We start from the raw sequence: 21,564 nt of genomic DNA, 5'->3' as shown, positions 1-21,564 counted from the left end.
AACGGATTGTAAATACGTCGTTTAGTTGAGATCGTTGTATTGTTGAGACGGGTGCATGCTCGGATGCATTTGACAATGCTTTTGTGCACATCGTAGACAAGATACGAGGCAATGCAATGAGGATTATTATGATGATCATTGTTATTAGAATTATGATATTGTCATTATCATACACGCTGTGTGCAGCATTTGATCGGCTTGTTTGGACATGGATATAGGACGGAGAAAAGGGGGGAGGAGGAGAAGTGTGTGTGTTGTTATGGTGGTGCCGAGACATTTTATTTACTCCATGCAAACAAAGACTAGTCCTAAACGAGGTTGCTGTTGTTTGGAATGGCCGTCAACCGTCGTTTGACTTTGTCATTGTTCTCTAAAGGACAACTGGACGGAGCCGTGTGTCATTATTTCAATGCAAAAGCCTTTATTTGGTCCTCTTCCGCCAAACGTGATATACGAAAAAACACGCGTTGTGTGCAAGGGAATGTTGCTGGGCTCTATCGATTGTGCAAATCTGTGTGTGAGAGTATGGACATTGCCGCGTCCTCGTTTTTGTTTTGTGTGCGTGTGTGTGTGTGTGTGTGTGTGTGTGTGTGTGTGTGTGAGGAGCAAAGCGGAGGAATCCCAGGCTGGCGTTTTGCAGCTCCGCCTATCGTGGGCGACACTTTATATGGACGGATATATCGAGCCATATGTCGCTTGCATCGATACCAAGGGTAATATCAGTATCAGATCGATACTAGCGTGATAAGAGTTATAGTTTCAGTTTCTAGGATTATTTAAATATCTAGGGGATTTGTTGTGTTGTTCATGTTATGCAGATTATTTACAGTATATATATATATGGGATGGGTGCACAAAAGCATAACATATATATACATATATTATATACATGTATATATATATATATAAACTCCACACATCTCTGTGTGGAGTTTGCATGTTCTTCCCGTGCATGCGTGGATACATGGTATCATGTTGATACCAACATTTCCAGTATCGCCCACCATTTTATTTTGGCGAGGCTCCGCCTCTCTTTTCGACGAAGGGGCGGGAGGCTGCAAATGCCTCAAAGAGCCACGATTGGTTGTAGCGCCACAAAAAGGTGGGCGGGACAAAACCCAAGAGCGTCCAAGTGTCACGTTTAAAACCAGGAAGTGTTTGGCGAAACATTTTAAAACAGCGTGGACTATTTGTAATATCGTCGTTTCAAATTAAATTGAAAGTGTTACATAGGACTCTAAGTGTGTTAATAACCATAAACAAACAATCTAAAAGACATGCTTTTGTTTTTAATTTTCAAACGAAGGGCGAGATAGCCACTCACGAGCACTCATCGATCACATTGCGTGTTTGTTTAACCACACACACTGGTGTGTTCAAGCAAACCTAAACGTTATGTTTATCTTTATACATTTCCTTCCAATGTTGTGTACTTCTGTGGTTTCTCACATCAGCCATTGTCGCGCTTCAAGTCAAAATGGGACAGCTTCGGGGCAAAAGGAGCGTCATATCATGATTGACACAGAGCACACTGACCAATCCGGAAGCGTTCCCTATCTCTCCGAATCACGCCCTCTCTCCAAATGAACCAATAGAAAACCCTAAAGGGGCGTGGCCACAATAGCCCCAACCCACCAGCTAACCTAACGGGAGATTGTTTTCCTCTCTCCGGGGAGATTTTTGTTCCACTTTGCAGCTTCCACTTTTCGTTTTATTTACATATTTACAAGTCGCGTTTGACACAACGTTCCATGCAGACTGCATATCCAGGCCCTGAAGCATCGCAGTTATCCCCCACCAAAAACGGATTACCGTAGCACCATCGGCGAACTTAAGGAGAGGGGTGAGTTGAGGTTCATTCAGCAAGCTAACAACTAGCTAGCAGTGAGCCTTCCATCACAAGTCTGCCCTTAAGAGCACACTAAACAGATATTAAATGTCCGTTACTTGCCAGAAATATGTCATAACATTTACAGGATCAACTCAAAACGAATCGCTAGCTTTAGCAACACAATGCTAATGCTTTTAGTCGCATGTGCTTCCTTTTTGGTCGCCACAGGACGTCGGGCACCTCATGTTGTTTACATTAGCTAGTAGCTTACCAGCAAGGCACCGCGAAACACCATCACGATAAAGCTTCTATGCGAAATAAATGTGATTTAAAAAAGAAAACATCCCGATTTATGTAGCGACGAGGCGGTGAGCATCCGTATTACTTTTACTTGCTTACCTCCCATTGACGTGGAGCGTCTCGTCGGAGCCCCTCCTGCGCCATAAGCTCCAAATGGCGGGCGCTGGAATGGAGCTCGGTGCTTGTGTGTTGCTAGGCCGTGAAATGGGCGGCGGACGAACGGACGGGACGCCGGGATATCGGCTTCCAGGCAAACATGTGCGAGGTGATATTTTGATTTTGTGGCCTTATTTGAGTGAAGTTATCCACCACCCCTCCCCGGAGCAACCAAGCTAACTAGCGGCGTTGCTAACAAGTTGACAGAAAATTGTGTATACTCTAAATTGAGTTTACGCTTTAAACAAGTAATGTCGAGACTTCCCTGCTTTATAAAGGGAGAGAGTTGTGTTTTAATGACAAAATATAAATGGCTTCTACGTCCCGTACATAGCACCTGTTTGTTGCTTACGTGACGTAGCAACACCAACAGTCCAGGACGTTTGATTGGCTACTGAGATTTGTACTATTTTATCATTTTGTTAATTATTTACCATGCCGTTTTATAGGCGATAAAACAGGTAAATGCTACAGGTGGATGAAAAACTACACATTTTGGTAACAAGCTGTTACCAAGTAAACAGAGGACAAGTATCGATCACACTCTTTATTTGGGCATTTTTCAACACCATTGCATAATTTTGTTATTTTTGCCTTACAACATTAACAAACTTGTCTGTGAATAATTTAGCAATATTTAACACAACAATATAAGACAAAGAAAACAGAAATTATCCCCTTTCGCTATATATATTTTTAGAAAAGTTAATGGTGCAAAATTAGTAAACAAAACCATATAAGCTATAGGCTCTCATTCATATCTTTTTGACTTTTTCCTCCGAAAGCCCTGCTGTGTCCAAGATCGTATTCGCTGAGTTTGTAAACAATATATTTGAACAACACTACCAAAACCACAAAAGTTTATGGAAACAAATAAGTAATTAATACATTTGTCAAAAATATCAGATTGAATCTGATGCAATACTGTCCAGGTGTCGATAATATTGGTATATGTATTGATCAGCCCACTTCTAGTAAATACATGGTGATGACTTTCATTTATTTTGAGGGAGAAGATCCTGAATCACTCCAAAATGGAATTCATCCATGGTGTAAAATATGGCGGATCCATCCAAATATGTTGTATATCTGTGTCGGTGTCAAATGTAATTTACAGCCACATGAAAAAATGAGGACCACCCCACTAATGCAGGTTTCTCTTTGCCTTCCCAGGTCTCTCAGCTCCCTCAAATATGAGTTCATAATGAAGCGGCGACTGGAGGATCAGGAAACAGTTTTTGCGTCCCAGCAGCGGCGCCTCCCGGGAAGCGCGGACACCTTCCAGCATCGCCTCCTGGCCCCGGCACCAGCTGTGTACGAGGCCGTGTCGGACAGCATGCAGCCCACCGCGGCCGTGCAGTACTCTGTCCCGCAGGGATACCAGGTACGCAATCACATGTCCACTAGGGAGTCTGCTTTCATATCTGACATGCTCCATGAATGTCCAAACACTGTCAAGGCAGTTCCACACTAAAAATGAAGATAACCACTGGGCACCACAGTTGTATTGTAGGTATGCTGAAAAAGCAGCAAAGTTGGACCGTTAAAGCCAATCTGGAAAGCTGACCAAAATACGTCATAGGAAATCATAGAAACAGAGATGATCTCTTCTAAAGTAAAATTGTCGCCATCATAAAGTTGCATGACATCCCCATCAGCAGTGCGTTCAGACCAGAACTGGGCTTATGGGACCAAGTAGAGGGTCAGTCACTGTTGATAGCCTACACTGCTGATGGGGATGTCATGGAACTTTATGTCAAAAAATACAAACTATCCCCTTAAGTCACATTTTAACATTCTTTACAGTCATACAAGTGTAAAAGAAGTTAATCATTAATAAACTTAATAACTTATTATTTTATTATTATTATACTTATTATTATTAATATTGCAACATACTGTAGCCATTTTTTACAGAGCACTCAGTACAGCACTTCACACTAAATTGCAGTACCGTACAAAAAATCAAAAATAAGTCAAATGAAATAGTGAAAATGAATGTCAAAAGGTCTTTATAAGTTATCGTGTGTATTAGGGTTGGACGATATAAACCTTAGCAGATATCAGAATATTTTTGTGATGTATCACAATATGACAATATAAAATTTGAAATCAGCAGTCTTGTATATAAAGCTACAAACCTTAAGCCATTTAATGACATACTCTTGTCTCAAATTGTGAAGAACATTTATTTATTGGTAACAAACTTTTCTAATGGGATTACAGCCTCCGCACACATTGCAACTAAGTCTTCAACAAACTAATGCCTGTGCTTGTGATGAAGGAAGATGTAGTCACCCATGCAATTCCAACTGCATATGGAAGATCTTGACACTTGTTTTGTTTATGTTGACATGGGGCAAACGGAGCTCTTATTACAGTCACGGAAAATTCGCGATCCGGTTCGATATGTTTGTGTTACAGTTTGATACATGCATGCCAAGGAAGGAAAAGAAAGTAATGAATGAGACCGAAAATTGTCTTGGTTCCAAGAATTGACAAGAAAGGGCCTGAGAATAACCATCTGTGTACATCATCAGTGAACACATGGAAGGAAGACGTAATTTACTCATCTGGGTGCCATCACATGGGCTTTCACAGGTTCCCACAGCGACACAGAACAGTGGCAATCATGGGCACGCTCCAAGCCCGGCCGTCCACGGGGGCTCCCACCATCACAGCCCAGCCTCAGTGGCAGCCGTCCAATCCCACGGGCCCTCGGTGATGCCAGCACACACCCACACGACTGCACCTCAGGCCTCGACACAAGGCCAGCAGCAGTTCCAGCGGCTCAAGGTGAGTGTGCAACTTTGCCGCCAGAGAGGAAGTGCTACTTTTACTCAAAAGTATTGCGACACACATCTTCACCAATTGAGACATTGTAACATGAAAGGTTCCCGACGAAATTATTTGAGAATGTGATGTACTTTTCTCCACAGGTGGAGGATGCCTTGTCGTACTTGGACCAAGTCAAGCTGCAGTTTGGCAACCAGCCTCAGGTTTATAACGACTTTCTGGACATAATGAAAGAGTTCAAGTCACAAAGGTGAACCCCTCTTTTGGTCTTTACATAATGACAAATAGTAATCCCTATGCATCGTTCCAGTGTTTAAGCCCCTAACATTTCAGCAAGATTTTTTGTTGTGGATATATTCTAGAGCAGGGGTCTCAAACTCAATTTACTTGGGGGCCACTGGAGCTAGGGTCTGGGCAAGGCTGGGCCGCATAAAAACAGAAAAATCTACAAACTTTTTCAGTGCTTTGGTTCCGATTTTCTACAATAAAAGCTCTGATAAAATTAAAATAATTAACAAAGCATTATTAGAGCCCTGTAGACATGACAAAACACGACTATAGTCACATGTATACTTTTTTTATTTACAACATATTGCGCAACTGCAGGGTCTTGAGACACATGCTAACTCGCAAACTAGAGAGCTAACGACCTAAATGGTAGCCTGCAAGTTATTTCCTTTAAACTTAAATATCCAAAAACTTACCACTTCCACACGGATAGGGAGGATAACTATTAACAGTTATTTAACCGTTAACATGAACATTAATCAAATGTAATAATTTTTTCTGGGTACAGTGCATCCGGAAAGTATTCACAGCGCTTCACTTTTTCTACATTTTGTCATGTTACATTCCAAACTGAATTAAATTAATCTCTTACCTCAAAATTCTACACAAAATACTCCATTATGACAATGTGAAAAAAGGTTTTTTTTTAACATGTTTTGAATTTATTAAAAATAGAAAACAAAAAAAATCACATTTACATAAGTATTCACTGCCTTTGCCATGAAGCTCAAAATTGAGCTCAGGTGCATCTTTTGTCCACTGATCATCCTTGAGATCTTTCTACAGCTTAATTGGAGTCCACCTGCAGTAAATTCAGTTGATTGGACATGATTTGGAAATATAATAACTGTCTATATAAGGTCCCACAGTTGACTGTGCATGTCAGAGCACAAACACCAAGCATGAAGTCAAAAGAACTGTCTGTAGACCTGCGAGACAGGATTGTCTTGAGGCACAAATCTGGGGAAGGATACAGAAAAATTTCTGCTGCTTTGAAGGTCCCAATGAGCACAGTGGCCTCCATTATTCGTAAATGGAAGACGTTTGGAACCACCAGGACTCTTCTTAGAGCTGGCCGGCCTTCTAAACTGAGCGATCGGGGAAGAAGGGCCTTAGTCAGGGAGGTGACCAAGGCCCCGATGGTCACTCTGTCAGAGCTCCAGCGTTCCTCTGTGGAGAGAGGAGAGCCTTCCAGAAGGACAACCATCTCTGCAGCAATCCACCAATCAGGCCTGTATGGTAGAGTGGCCAGACGAAAGCCACTCCTTAGTAAAAGGAACATGGCAGCCCGTCTGGAATTTGCCAAAAAGCACCTGAATGACTCTCAGACCATGAGAAACAAAATTCTCTGGTCTGATGAAAGATTGAACTCTTTGGTGTGAATGCCAGGCGCCATGTTTGGAGGAAACCAGGCACTGCTCATCACCAGGCCAATACCATCCCTACAGTGAAGCATGGTGGTGGCAGCATCATGCTGTGGGGATGTTTTTCAGCAGCAGGAACTGGCAGACTAGTCAGGATAGAAGGAAAAATGAATGCAGCAATATATAGAGATATCCTGGATGAAAACCTGCTCCAGAGCGCTCTTGACCTCAGTAGACTGGTCATGTACCTTGATCATATAGACAGTAGACATTAGCACACAGCCAAGATCTCAAAAGATTGGCTTCAGAACCACTCTGTGAATGTCCTGGAGTGGCCCAGCCAGAGTCCAGACTTGAATCCGATCGAACATCTCTGGAGAGATCTGAAAATGGCTGTGCACAGACGTCTCCCATCCAACCTGATGGAGCTTGAGACTTGAGACCATTCTTGCAAAGAAGAATGGGCAAAACTGCCTAAAGATAGGTGCGCTAAACTTGTGGGATTATATTCAAAAAGACTTGAGGCTGTAATTGCTGCCAAAGGTGGATCAACAAAGTATTAAGCAAAGGCTGTGAATACTTATGTAAATGTGATTTTTTTGTTTTCCACTTTTAATAAATTCAAAACATGTAAAAAAAAAACTTTTTTCACATTGTCATAATGGAGTATTTTGTGTAGAATTTTGAGGTAAGAGATTAATTTAATTCTGTTTGGAATGAGGTTGTAACATGACAAAATGTAGAAAAAGTGAAGCGCTGTGAATACTTTCCGGATGCACTGTACATGATACCATACAGCATCCATATCAAACTTGCGCGGGCCGCACTAACATTAAACTTTCATATCAAGGCAGGGACCTCAAACTAGTGTCCTGCCGGCCACATTTGGCCCGCGGGCCGCGTGTTTGAGACCCCTGATCTATAGTATCGACATGACTTACACTTGTGTGAAATACTGAAAGTTGTGTAGCATAAATACAGAGCGACATTTAAATCCTGTTTGTTTTTGTTTTGGGCCAGTATCGACACTCCCGGGGTCATCAGCAGGGTGTCGCAGCTTTTCAAGGGTCACCCCGACCTCATCATGGGCTTCAACACTTTCCTGCCACCCGGTTACAAGATAGAGGTCCAGACCAACGACCTGGTCAACGTGACAACGCCCGGTCAGATCCACCACATCACCCCACACGGCATTTCCGTGCAGAACATCCCCATCACAGGAGCAGGCGCCCAGCACCAGGTCCCGATCCCCCCCATGACTTCCGCCGCCGCCACCACCACGACCAGTGCTGCAGTCCTTCTCACGCAGCCTTCGCCTCCCAAAATGAGCAAAGTGAGTTTGGACCATTTTAAAACCTGCACTATCAACGATATTCTGGTAAAATATAGTTTATTCATTTAAATGAAGTAATATTTGCTCATCGATATCATCAGTTTTGTTGTTTGGTCAGTAGCAGTCACATGACTTTTATGCCTTTTATTCCTATCAAGAGATATTAGCACAAATGTACCTGCTGGAAGAGCTTTCAGGTTAATCGCGATTGCATGAATTTGACCTTGGTCAAAGTCATACAACCTCCGTATCATGTGTGTTGCACCATCTGCAGCCTGCCCAGCCTCAGGCGCTAACGCCAGGCAGCCAGACCAATCCGTCCATCCCTACGTACACCGCCCCGCGCTCCCCGCCCATGCAGCTCCCCCCACCGCTCAGTGGGACCCCTGCTGGTCCACTGGCACAGAACAACCAGCCAGTGGAGTTCAACCACGCCATCAACTACGTCAACAAGATTAAGAACCGCTTCCAGGGTCAACCCAACATCTACAAAGCTTTCCTGGAGATCCTGCACACATACCAGGTCAGCTGAAGCTCCTGATGACGATTCAGAGGAACAAATCATGCAGTGATTTTGTCATTATGTTATGATATTAATCCGCTCCAGAAGGAGCAACGGAATGCGAAGGAGGCTGGCGGCAACTACACCCCGGCCCTGACGGAGCAGGAGGTGTATGCTCAGGTGGCTCGGCTCTTCAAGAACCAGGAGGACCTGCTTTCAGAGTTTGGACAGTTTCTTCCAGATGCCAACAGTTCAGTGGTGAGTGGCGCTGATACAGTGTACACTGTATGTGTTAGCACTTACAGTATTATTTATTACTTCTACTTCTTTCACACAGATATCCCACAAAATAGAGCACTTGCTGTAGATCTAGTATTTATTAAAATTGTCAGGTTATTTTTGTTGCCATATTGCTACAAAGAAGGTGGAAACATGCTGGCTTTTACAGGCAGTTCGAAAAGGGCTTTGGTTTGGTCCAGTTTATTTGCCACTTCGTCAGCTTTGGGATGACGGTTGAGGGCCATCAACACAGGGACTCGCACATTCAGTGTAGTAGTCTATGGCAATTGCTCCTCCACTTATGGGAGGAATGCACACATAAGGCTCTTTACTTTCATAAAAGAATACACTAATCCCTCTTTTACCGCAGTTAATTGGTTACAGACCCGACCAGAGCCAAAAATATTGGCCTGCTGCCATCTTTCATGTGAATATTTTTGGATATAACTGTAAGTATGGCTTGTGCTTGTGTGTGTTGCTGTTAATGTGTTCAGGTGCAAGGGGAGCTGCGTGGCGGGCAGACAGGAAGTGATGTTGGGGGTTAGCTTGGAGATTGTTACAGCCCTAAAAGTTGCCTATCTTTGAACCTGCAATAAAAGCCTGTTGTTCCAATGATAGTCTGGTGCTTCTGTCTCTTACCAAACATTAAAGTAACATGACAGACACCTAGTGACCAGAGTAGGGTACTACATATCAGAACAGCTTTGAATGTCTCTTTTAAATGCCTTACACAGCCCCTCCCTCACTCACATAAAAAAAAGATTAATACTACTCGGTTGAATACCGCCTTTTATAAGTAAAATGCACATTTAAACAAATTGTATTCTTGCAAAAATGGCTAAATTAACCAAAATACAAATACTTGAAGAAAGATTCTGATCATGAATGTAGTATTCTACACATCGCCACTAGGTGTCAGTAATTGTTTGGTGAGACAAGCACCTGACGGGATCTCCTGCACAGGCATTTATTTCAGGTTTAAATGATCTTACAACAAGCACAGTCACAATAATCACAACAATGACATGGGCTACTGTTGGGACCATAACCCACAACAAGCTAAAACTCAACTCTGAACCCCAGACACCACTTCCTGTCCTTCATCCATCTGTTCGACCGCCACTAAGGTACCTGAGGTAACACATTTACTGTGACACACAGGAGCACAAGTCAAAACAAGCCTTTCTCCCGTGTGGGGCTTACGTTGTGAGAGTGATATCATGTTTGCACCCTGCAAAATGTGCCATGCAAATGTCTCGCCGGGGTGGCGTTTGCCAGGTTGTGGTGAGTTTTGAGGCTCGTGATGTCATCATCAGTCGCGGCGGCGGCCAATGTAGATAGTAAATATGTATATAGAGCTAATATTGGCAGAGCTAATATTTTAACCTCCATGGCACAGTAAGTGCGTAGCTGCAGTATTTATGGATCTGACAAAAACCTTTGATACAATTAACCACAACGTCGCAATTATGAAATTAGAAATGTATGGAATCAGATGATTAGCTTTGAATTGGGTCAAAAGCTATATCGCTATCAGGAAGCAGTACATATATTATGTGATGAGTACCCCAGTAGTCAACATTCATTCATTCATTCATTTTCTAGCGCTTTTCCTCGCGGGGGTGCTGGAGCCTATCCCAGCTGTCTTTGGTCGAGAGGCGGGGTACACCCTGGACTGGTGGCCAGCCAATCACAGGGCACATATAGGCAAACAACCATTCACACTCACATTCATACCTATGGACAATTTGGAGTCGCCAATTAACCTAGCATATTTTTGGAATGTGGGATCAATAAATAACACACATGAAATAGTGGAAACATTGCTTTTAATAACATTGGTAGATATTTGATTATGGTAATGGTGAACTAGTTTTAAACATGCATACAAGTTAATACATCATATATTACAATTTACAATTCCACATGTCCAAAAAGGAAGCAGGAAGAATAAGATAATTCCAAACCTAGCTTAGAGACGTGAGATAAGTGCTGTGTATCGTGCGCTAACTGTTTAAATATTTAACCCCCAGCTGTTGAACAAGACGACAGCCGAGAAGGCCGAGTCCGTTCGTAACGATCACGGCGGCACCGCAAAGAAGCTGCAACTCAATAACAAGCAAAGGCCGAATCAGAATGGCTGCCAGATCCGCCGGCATCCCACTCCGGGGGCCCCGCCCCCCATGAAGGTACACATACTTGAACTTGCTCCTGTTGCTCCCACTGACGGGGACTGTTTTGCAACTCACGTACCTCTCTGCAACATTGCCACAGAAAAAGCCCAAGTTTCTGAATTTGAAAGATTCTTCATTGGCGGAGGCCAGCAAGCATGGAAGCGGAACGGAATCTCTTTTTTTTGAAAAGGTGCGTTTACTTGTTTTTTTCTTTGCTAAAATGGATGCCATCTGTTTGCGCTGATCGTGACTTTGCACGTTTGAAAGGTTCGCAAAGCCTTGCGGAGTGCGGAGGCCTACGACAACTTCCTGCGATGTTTGGTCATTTTCAATCAGGAGGTGATCTCCCGGAGCGAACTAGTGCAGCTGGTGCTGCCCTTCTTAGGGTGAGCACCCGGCTCTTTGACTCCTCCTCTTTTTTTCACATTGTGTCCCATCGTCCAACATCTGTTCTTTCCCTCTATCGCACCAGGAAATTCCCAGAGCTGTTTACCTGGTTCAAAAACTTTCTGTGCTTTCGGGAAATGGCCCACTTGGAGACGTACCCCAAGGAACGGGCCACCGAGGGTATCGCCATGGAGATTGACTATGCTTCCTGCAAGAGGCTGGGCTCCAGTTACAGAGCGCTGCCAAAAAGCTATCAGCAGCCTAAATGCACCGGCAGAACTCCGCTATGTAAAGAGGTGAGCGCAGAACCAGAAAAGTAAAACCATAAGGAGAAAGGGTCTGATTAATGACTTTCTGTGTTTTATGTCTCGATGCAGGTCCTGAATGATACCTGGGTGTCCTTGCCCTCGTGGTCTGAGGACTCCACTTTTGTTAGTTCCAAGAAGACGCAGTACGAGGAGCACATCTACAGGTGTGAAGATGAACGCTTTGAGGTAAGTCATTACAAATGCAAAGATTTAAGAAAGGATGAACAAGGATAAAATAAAAATGGCTGTTTTTCTCCGCACAGTTGGATGTGGTGCTGGAAACCAACCTGGCCACCATCCGAGTTCTGGAGACCGTCCAACGCAAGCTCTCCCGGATGTCAGCAGAGGAGCAGGCCAAGTTTCGTTTGGACAACACGCTGGGCGGTTCGTCCGAGGTGGTTCATCGAAAAGCCATTCAGAGGATATATGGTGATAAAGCTCCGGACATCATCGACGGGCTGAAGAAAAACCCTGCCATCTCCGTCCCCATCGTGCTGAAGAGGTAGGTGTCCAACTGGGATAAGAGAGAGAGAGAAGAAAAAAAGAATCATCAGTGATTTTCAGTGAATTTTCATCCCATAACATGTCAACTCAGGCTAAAGACCAAGGAGGAGGAGTGGCGGGAAGCCCAGCGAGGCTTCAACAAAATCTGGCGAGAGCAGAACGAGAAGTATTACCTCAAGTCTCTGGACCATCAAGGCATCAACTTCAAACAGAACGACACCAAAGTGCTGCGCTCCAAGTCCCTACTGAATGAAATAGAAAGCATCTACGACGAAGTGAGCGCCTGCCCCTTTTTTATCATCCTTGGATCTACCACATATGATTTTCATTCATTCGCTTTCTACTGAGGGTGGTGGGGGGGCTGGAGCCTATCCCAGCTGTCTTCGGGCGAGAGGCGGGGTACACCCTGGACCGGTCGCCAGCCAATCACAGGGCACATATAGACAAACAACCATTCACACTCACATTCATACCTATGGACAATTTGGAGTCGCCAATTAACCTAGCATGTTTTTGGAATGTGGGAGGAAACCGGAGTACCCGGAGAGAACCCACGCATGCACTGGGAGAACATGCAAACTCCACACAGACATGGCTAGTCGTAGTTTTGTGTGGAAATGAAGAAATATCTAGGAAGGAAGGAATTAAATTACTTGTTTGAAATAATATCCAGTCTAAAATTTCGTTTTTTTACCAACATTATGCCAGTGCATGTTGGTTGTCGATGCTCAGATATTGTTCTTTTTTCCCTTATAGATTAGTTATTATTATATTACTTGGAGAAAGTTTGCAACTTTGGTGTTTAAAGGGCTATTATTTAATCTGATTTATTTATTTTGCAAAAGCAAATTTATCAATAGCATATCATCATTTGGATGATTCTCAGAGGAATGCATTGTGTTTATCTACGACCGTGCTTTATAATTAGTCATGAAAGGACCGATGTGTATTTTAGATAATATTTAAAAAATATTTTTCTCCTTGCAGCGCCAGGAACAGGCATCAGAAGACAACGCCAGCCTGCCCACGGGCCCTCACCAGACCCTAGCATACGAAGACCGCCAGATCCTGGAGGACGCAGCAGCCCTCATCATCCATCACGTCAAGCGTCAGACCAGCATCCAAAAGGAGGACAAGTACAAGATCAAGCAGATCATGTACCACTTTGTCCCCGACCTGCTCTTCGCGCAGCGTGGTGAGCTCTCCGACGTGGAGGAGGAGGAGGAGGAAGAGGAAATGGACGTGGAGGAGAAAAAGCACAACGGCATCCCCGGCGGCGGGAGCCCTCCCAAGTCCAAGCTGCTTTTCAGCAACACGGCGGCGCAGAAGCTGCGCGGTTGTGACGACGCCTACAACCTCTTCCACGTCAACAACAACTGGTACATCTTCCTGCGGCTGCACCACACGCTGTGCTCGCGGCTGCTCCGCCTCTACTGGCAGGCCGAGAGGCAGATCGAGGAGGATGTGCGGGAGCGCGAGTGGGAGAGAGAGGTGCTGGGGCTCAAGAAGGAGAAGAACGACAACCCCGCCGTCCAGCTGAGACTGAAGGAGCCCAGTGAGTAACAACATGGTGTTTGTGGAAAAAGTCACTTTTATTGCAGATATTGATTTCAAATTGTCGAACAAGGCGTTCTCACTGGAAATAATGTATTATAAGCCGACCAATCACAGCCTTTATGGTCTGCAGCACCACACTGTGGTTCACCTTTTTTGGGAAGTATCTCCTTCGATAAACGAGGAAACACTGTGTACTGCAGGTGCCTTGGGGGGTAAAAAACAGACTTTAGCGTGTTTTCATTCCTTCGCAAACATTCACGTCTTCATCTAGCCATAACGCCAATGTTTCCGCCAACCGTTCCAGTCCAGCTCATCATCTGCTACATCAGATATATACTGTATTTTCCGGACTATAAGTCACACCTTTTTTCATAGGTTGGCTGTTCCTGCGACTTATAAATGAAAAAAATATATATGTTACATAAACACTGGACACCGTTTCTGTTCATGTTTATTTTTTGTGTAGCTAAATAACCATTGTGTTAGCATATCTTACACCTATTCAGCCTGTTCTCTATTCTTTTATTGTTAGAACTTGCCTTCTAAGAGGACGTAATATCTGTTTTGGTCAAGTAGTGTGGAAAATAAATGACCCGGAAAAAATGCGACTTATGCTCCAGTGCGACTTATTTATGTTTTTCTCTACCTAATTATGCATTTTTGGCGTTGTGCGACTTATACTCCGGAGCGACTTATAGTCCAGAAAATACGGCAAATAGTTTTATAGTCATATGGTGGTACCATAGTAAACCAACATTGCTGCCCTGCTGTCGGTTCCCTATTAGGATACTTGGGTGCCAAAAACCCTATTTCTTACCCCTACTTCCTATTTCAACATGCATTTATGTGACACCAACAAAGTATATTACATTTTAATTCATTTTTACCCTCAAAATTACATATTAAGCAGATTTATAGATATTTTGTTCTAATTATATATAGGTTTTTTTAGCATGAGCATCGATCCTTGCCAATCATAATGATGCATAATCAAAAATAGTTGGAAAAACGTAATGATGCATTTACAGATCAACTAGTTTACCCACCGTGTGTAAGATCTGTTTGAAAATATACATATTGTCTTCCCTACAGTGGACATCGATGTCGAGGTTTACTACTCTGCCTTCTTGGAGATGATTCGCAACTTGTTGGATGGAAACATGGAGGCGTCGCAGTACGAAGACTCGCTGAGGGAGATGTTCACCATTCACGCCTACATCGCCTTCACCATGGACAAGCTCATACAAAGCATTGTCCGTCAGGTGAGCGTCTTCTCCTCTCCCGCCTGCGAGTGTCAGTCACTGTGCCCTCTCGTTAAAGCTTCTTTATTTCAACTCCTCCAGCTCCAGCACATCGTAAGCGACGAGATTTGCGTGCAGGTGACGGACCTCTACTTGGCAGAGAGTGCTAATAGCGCTTGCGGGGGTTCCATGTCTACGCTGTCCACCAGAAGTGCCGCTGAGGCGGCCTATCAACGCAAGGCTGAGCAGCTCATGTCGGACGAGAACTGCTTCAAGGTACAAAAAATACAAAAAATAAATAGACAGTCTCATGGCTCATGAAAGAGTGTCTACATCACATTTTCATCCTCACAGGTGATGTTTGTGAGAAACAGGGGCCTGGTGCAGCTGACGGTGGAGTTGCTTGACACCGAGGAGGAGAACTCAGATGAACCCCTGGAGGCGGAGGTGAGAAACGCACCCGGCAGCCATTGACCACCGCTAGTAATGCATCATGTCCTGCATGTACTGTAGCTCATTTGTCAAAATTCATTATGACAATACTAAAAGTGGTACTGCTGTTGGTGAAAACACATCGATGTTGTCATAGCAACAACTTCAGCTCATTGAGCTCCGAATATTTTATTTTTTTCAAGATTCTGCACTATATCTTTTGGCGCTTTGCCACATGGCTTTGTTTATTTATTTAGATACCTATTAGTGTCCTCTCCAGCGGTTGCTAGGCTTCCTGGGGTCCACTATTAATACTACAAATTATATTGCAATAACATCATGAAGAGGCTGCACGGTGTTCGAGTGGTTAGCATGTTGGCCACAGGGTTAGGAGATCGGGACCTGGGACCTGGATTCTCCGCTTGGGCATCTCTTTGTGGAGTTTGCATGTTCTCCCAGTGCATGCGTGGGTTTTCTCCAGGTACTCCGGTTTCCTCCCACATTCCAAAAACATGCTAGGTTAATTGGCGACTCCAAATTGTCCATAGGTATGAATGTGAGTGTGAATGGTTGTTTGTCTATATGTGCCCTGTGATTGGCTGGCAAACAGTCCAGGGTGTACCCCGCCTCTCGCCTGAAGTTAGCTGGGATAGGCTCCAGCATACCCCAGCTACCCTAGTGAAGAAAAGCTGCATAGAAAATGGATGGATGGATGGATGGAATATCCCTTGCAAGAACACAGTGCCCATTTCATCTGAAACTTGCTGTACTCAATGTCAGATAGTAGCAAATCATTTCTAATGAATAATTAGATTTCCTTTTACAATCTGGATTTTTTTTTGTTTTTAGCTGCGAAATGGATGGACAAAACACACGGCTGATACAGTTCTGATTCAGTCTAGACCAGCTTATTTCCGTTTTGTATCAAAAACATGAAAAAAAACATATTGTACCACTCGTTGTTGTAGCAACACTAATTATAATTTAATTTTTCTAATAATTTTCTATAAAGCACCCTGAATTACCTTGTGTACAACTGGTGCTCCATGAATAAACTTCCCTGGCCTTGCTTAAGCAATGTCTATTACACATTAAAATATGCATAATGCATCCCATAATCAGTTCCCAGTTCCACATGTCCAGGAGTAGGAAGAAGCAAAGCTTATTAAATCCTACTCCTCTTTACAACTAGTAACTGTTACATTTGTTCACTTCCTGCTTTCCATAATACAGTTTAAGGTTTTTTTTACGTAAGCTTCAAGTAAGAACACATTTATTTATTTTTTTCATGTGTATTTTGTCTCTACAGCGTTGGTCCGATTACGTGGGCCGTTACTTGAACCCGGACTCCACCACTCCAGAGCTGAGGGAGCATCTTGCCCAGAAGCCCGTTTTCCTTCCCAGGTGAGTTTAATTTTATTTAAGACACTGAACTCATACCAAGTGTACCCACATTATGATACTTTTTTTATTGTGGTTTTCTAACTCCATACATTCCTAATCACCGTGACACCTCTACATCTCAAGCATTGATTTCAACAGCACGTTAGTTTAGAAGGACATTTTAAAGGCTGGAAAAGACTAGCAGATGTGGATGAAACTCACAACATGCTGTGAGGTTTTTTAAAACTTCAAGGGTCTTTCCCCACCCAGGAACTTGAGGCGGATCAGGAAGTACCAGAAGGGACGAGAGCAGCTGGACAAAGAGACGGGCGAGGGAGGCAAGAAGCCGCTAGACAAGGAAAAAATGGAGTGCATGTTCAAGCTCAACTCTTACAAGATGGTGTACGTCTTCAAGTCGGAGGACTACATGTACAGACGCACGGCGCTGATGCGAGCGCACCAGGTAGACCTTCCTGTCTGCCTGAAAACCATCTCGCATGGTCCTGTTGTGTGGTCTGATCGGATTGTATGTCTCCCCGCAGTCCCACGAGAGAGTGAGCACACGGTTGCACGAGCGCTTCCACGCGTGGGTGGAGGCGTGGGCCCAGGAACACGTCACCGCTGACATGAGTGCCGACACCGACAAGTGGCTGATGGGCGAAGGGCGCGACGGACTGCTGCCATGCACCACCTCACGGCAACCTGAGGTTCTTCACTTCAGGGACATCCACAGATACAGAGTCAAGTACGGTGCCTCCGGCAAGGCATCATAAAGTATCCAGGTCAGGCGGAGGCAATGCAGCGATGTTTTTAAGGTATGTGTTGTGTTGCTCCAGTGGAGGCAGGATTACCATTTTTACCAGCGTTTTTAGCTGGGACCACTTTTGTCCACAAGGGGTGCCAAAACTTAGGAATGGTCTCATCCTGCTGCCTAACTTTAGCTATTGGCAGCCCGGTGCTTTGTTTTTTTTTTTCCACATCCGTTCACCATTGGAGTGTCTGCAGAATCCATCCCAAAGGGATTTCTGTCGGAAAGATGATACAAAGTGCACTTATTCAGGGAAAAACTGTTAGGTTCCCAGATTGGAGGTTTTGGAGTGAGACGTTCCCGCGTTGAGGCCAAAATCACTATTCACTGAGCACCCCCTCCCCAAACAGTCAGGTGAACCCTTACAAAATATCGTTTCACCTCTTGATGGACACACACTTGCCTCACAACGTTGTTTGGACTCATTGTAAAGCTTGTCATGTCTTGTGTATATACAGTACATATATATATTATATATATACTATTAACAGATCATCGCCGCCCTGGAAGTCAACCTTTTAAAAAATAAAAAAAAAAGAAAGAAAAGAAAAGCCCTCCGCCAATGCACCAGCGCTCTCTCACACACAACTTGTAAATACACTGTACATAGTCTGAGACTTTTTATGATGTTGTGCTAGTAGAACTTTCCAAGCTAACCATTTAGAACATACAAAAAAAAACATTTATTATTACACTTTTTACCAAAGGGAGTTGATGATACAAACTTAGCTGTTATTTGTCCATGCCCTCTTCTTTCGGTCTTCTTCTATGTCTTTTTTTATTTCTGTAGAGAAAACAAAAACACAAGTGGGAAAGTAGAAATGTATCCAGGTTTGTTTTTTTGTTTTTTATATATATATATATATAAATAATTTTATTTTCCTCTCAGTGTGACCTTTTGGTTCCTGGTACAAAAAAAAAGAACAAGCGACATAATCACCTTGTGATGTAAACCTCGCCCACATCAGCCCTCACCTGGATAGATTTCTACTCCTCTCCTTACCACCTTGTATTTTTGATATTGGAAAAAGTCACGCCAGCATGTCTTTCATCCGTTTAGTCATTATTTAAAGTAATAATAAAATAACTTTGTAGCCTATGTACAAATGTGTGGAGTTTATTTAATAGGGTTTATCATACATTCATTTAGCTGTCTATAATTTATATATCCTTAAAAAAAGACGTGGTGCTCATATTCACATTATTGTCTATAGGTGCCCTACCCCTTGTAAGGATAAGCGACATAGAAGATGGATGAATGGATTCGCATTGTGTTGTGAATGAATGGCTTGTCATTACAACTTCGTCCAGTAGATGGCAGCGTATCTACATTTTCTGTGGCACTACATCTTACATAAGGCACTAGCAAATTAGCAAATCATGGCCAACCAAATGGTCGCCGTGCGAACGAAAAAAAAACGTGACAGGTAAGTTGACACATCAATTAACTAGGAGTGTATGCGGGTAGTGACGACGACTGTAAGTGACTGTAACTGTAAGTGTTCTTTAGGAAAACGACACGAAGGAGTAAAGTATTCCACAACGCAAGTTTGTATTGACATCCTCGAGCAATCGTGACTTCCCAGACCCTTCGGCATTACTCGGGCAAACTCGGCGCATCATATCCTGTAGCTGGTAAAGTAACGCCTTCATAATAAGAGCATGGTAATAAAATAAGACGGTTACGCCACAAAACCAACCGTCGTACGCCAGTAACTGCATATTAAATAAAATTTCAAACATGAGATAATGTATCTCTCATTATACAAACTAAAAAAAAATGTTACTACCTGTTCACACTTCAGTGTTGCCTCGTGGTCAGTTTAAAATTAGACGATGGCGTCATGTAGTGGCAGGGCCTCCTTTTCTCCACTACAACACATTCATTGATTCTACATTAAAAGCATTGAATGTATTTTAAAGAAATGTATTCACATTTAGTCTTCAATGAGTCTCACACACATGAATGTGCTTTTCGTCTGAAATGCATATATCATGGGAAATAGTCTTTCACTTTATCCTCAGGATGCTTCATCTATTTGCACACTTTCTTCTTCTTGGCGCTGGAAGATAATCTAGTTAGTCTTGGTGATGATGAGAGACTCCCAGGCTGCAGGCGCGTCTCCCAAAAAAGGATTAAAGTCTGCACGTCTTCCATCATCTGTGTCAGCGTCACAGTCGGTGTCTTCACAGCACATCTCTCAGCAAACTAATGGTAGATTCTGTTTAACTCAAGGTTTTCTTTCCTTTTTTTGTTCTCCTCCACCCATCCTTCCTCAACCAGGAAGCAGTATTCTATTTAGCATGCAACTTTTTTTTTGCAAAAAAAATTCTCCCCCTACCAAAAATGTCAGCGTCCCGTGGCTTTACATCATTGTCTGTGAACCAGGAGGTTCTTTTGGACCACCAAGTAAGCTTGCAGCTTCTTGACAAATAGTTCCACGTTCCCCCCCCCCCCCCCTCTGCGTGCACCAAATAAAAGTTTCTTTTGGAAGACATCCATCCGAGCAGGTGCAGGCAGCACACGTGGAAGTCTGCGGCCTCCACAGTAAGAAAGTGTCAAAGAGGAAATCCGTCTCTTTGCTCCACGGCTGCCAGCCATTCAAAGGTTGTCTTTTCAAAAGTTTGGCCTAGCAGAGAGGCTAATACTCACCCCCCTTCCTGGACAAATGGGTACCACGGTTGCTGTTTGACTCGCTATCCCGTGCACAGTTTCCTTCTCAAAGCTTGTGGGAAGCGACGAAGAAGCAGAGGCGTGCGCCCACTGAGATGTTAAATTAATGAGCCAATGGCTCAATGAGGGAATTGTTTGCTTTTGTTTTGTTTGTCCGCTCCCCCATTCTGCAGGGGAAGGGGCCCCCCATCTTGCCATGCAAGTGCAGGGCATCAAACAGTGAATGCTCTGTGGGTACAGTGCAGCATGGTGAAGCTAACAACACCCAGCAGCCCACTTTCTGTTGTCAAATTCTTCTCATAATGAGAGTCAATTTTTTAAATAGGTTTTATTATTTTATTACATTACCTTTTTTGTTACATTTGCCAAGTTTGGATATAATTGTTTTTTTTTATTCATTTTATCAGCAAAAACAATTCCACCAGTAATGTATTCATTGAGCATATTAACATAGAAGTAAAATAGAAATATAATGGTAATATTAGTGGTAAAATAACAATGCCAAAAATGTTATACAAAATTAAAAAAATATAAATTACTAATTAAAATACATAAAATAAAATGAAATTAATGAAGATGTTGACACTATATCCACACTATTATTTTGATAGTTGAACACAATAATAATATTTATTAATATTATTAATTCTGCTAATATTTTTATTATTATAGGCATATACTGCCCATTAAAATTTATATAAAATTTTATTTATATTTGTGAGGAAAAGCGGTAGAAAATGAATGAATGAATGAAAATAAAATGAAATTAATGAAGATGTTGACACTATATCTGTACTATTATTTTGATAGTTGAACACAATAATAATATTCATTAATATTATTAATTCTGCTAATTTGTTTATTATTATATGCATATACTGCCCATTAAAATTTATATAAAATTTTATTTATATTTGTGAGGAAAAGCGGTTGAAAATGAATGCATGAATGAAAATAATGAAGATGTTGACACTATATCCGTACTATTATTTTGATAGTTGAACACAATAATAATATTCATTAATATTATTAATTCTGCTAATTTGTTGATTGTTATTGTAGGCATATACTGCCCATTAAAATTTATATAAAATGTTTAATTATATTTGTGAGGATAAGCAGTAGAAAATGATACTGAATGAATGAGTTATACTTTTATAATATTTGTATATTTATGAGAAATCTCATATTACAGCATAAACCTAGAATTAGATTGGATATTGTCTCAATATTAACAGCGGTGGGTA

At 42.7% G+C, this 21,564-nt stretch overlaps 1 protein-coding gene and 1 long non-coding RNA gene across 4 annotated transcripts; one reads left to right on the top strand and one right to left on the bottom strand.

Annotated features, from left to right (window-relative positions):
- The first annotated feature begins 1,512 nt into the window (after positions 1–1,512).
- sin3aa (SIN3 transcription regulator family member Aa) lies at positions 1,513–19,092 on the top strand. Of its 2 annotated transcripts, XM_078791548.1 has the most exons (21): positions 1,513–1,843; positions 3,461–3,671; positions 4,889–5,083; positions 5,227–5,333; positions 7,756–8,068; positions 8,343–8,591; positions 8,676–8,828; positions 10,883–11,038; positions 11,124–11,213; positions 11,291–11,409; positions 11,496–11,706; positions 11,788–11,904; positions 11,982–12,220; positions 12,314–12,497; positions 13,210–13,777; positions 14,872–15,041; positions 15,123–15,296; positions 15,375–15,467; positions 16,762–16,856; positions 17,106–17,298; positions 17,378–19,091. In XM_078791548.1, the coding sequence occupies exons 2-21, from the start codon at positions 3,492–3,494 to the stop codon at positions 17,606–17,608; spliced, it is 3,837 nt and encodes a 1,278-aa protein (XP_078647674.1). In that variant the 5' UTR covers positions 1,513–1,843; positions 3,461–3,491; the 3' UTR covers positions 17,609–19,091. The 2 variants fall into 2 exon arrangements, with proteins under 2 accessions (XP_078647674.1, XP_057932077.2); XM_058076094.2 differs by lacking the exon at positions 1,513–1,843 and having other exon boundaries at positions 3,466–3,671; positions 17,378–19,092.
- LOC144898638 (uncharacterized) lies at positions 17,938–20,361 on the bottom strand. 2 transcript variants are annotated; one of them, XR_013627565.1, is made up of 3 exons: positions 20,297–20,361; positions 19,434–19,706; positions 17,938–18,427 (listed from the first exon to the last, which is right to left on the bottom strand). It is a non-coding gene; the product is annotated as an uncharacterized LOC144898638 (long non-coding RNA). The 2 variants fall into 2 exon arrangements; XR_013627564.1 differs by lacking the exon at positions 20,297–20,361 and having other exon boundaries at positions 19,434–20,090.
- Positions 20,362–21,564: the final 1,203 nt, after the last annotated feature.

This window comes from Doryrhamphus excisus, linkage group LG1, assembly GCF_037039965.1.
Source record: "Doryrhamphus excisus strain RoL-2023G ecotype Guam linkage group LG1, RoL_Dexc_Guam_v1.1, whole genome shotgun sequence".
Lineage (NCBI taxonomy): Eukaryota > Metazoa > Chordata > Actinopteri > Syngnathiformes > Syngnathidae > Doryrhamphus > Doryrhamphus excisus.
Note: the sequence above shows the minus strand (reverse complement) of the source record. Positions and strands in the feature narration are given on the sequence as shown.

Coding starts and splice junctions, on each gene's coding strand:
- sin3aa (XM_058076094.2), top strand. CDS start 3,492: ATGAAGCGGCGACTGGAGGATCAGGAAACAGTTTTTGCGTCCCAGCAG. Junction 11,410..11,495: donor CTGGTGCTGCCCTTCTTAGG/GTGAGCACCCGG, acceptor CTATCGCACCAG/GAAATTCCCAGAGCTGTTTA. Junction 13,778..14,871: donor GCTGAGACTGAAGGAGCCCA/GTGAGTAACAAC, acceptor TCTTCCCTACAG/TGGACATCGATGTCGAGGTT.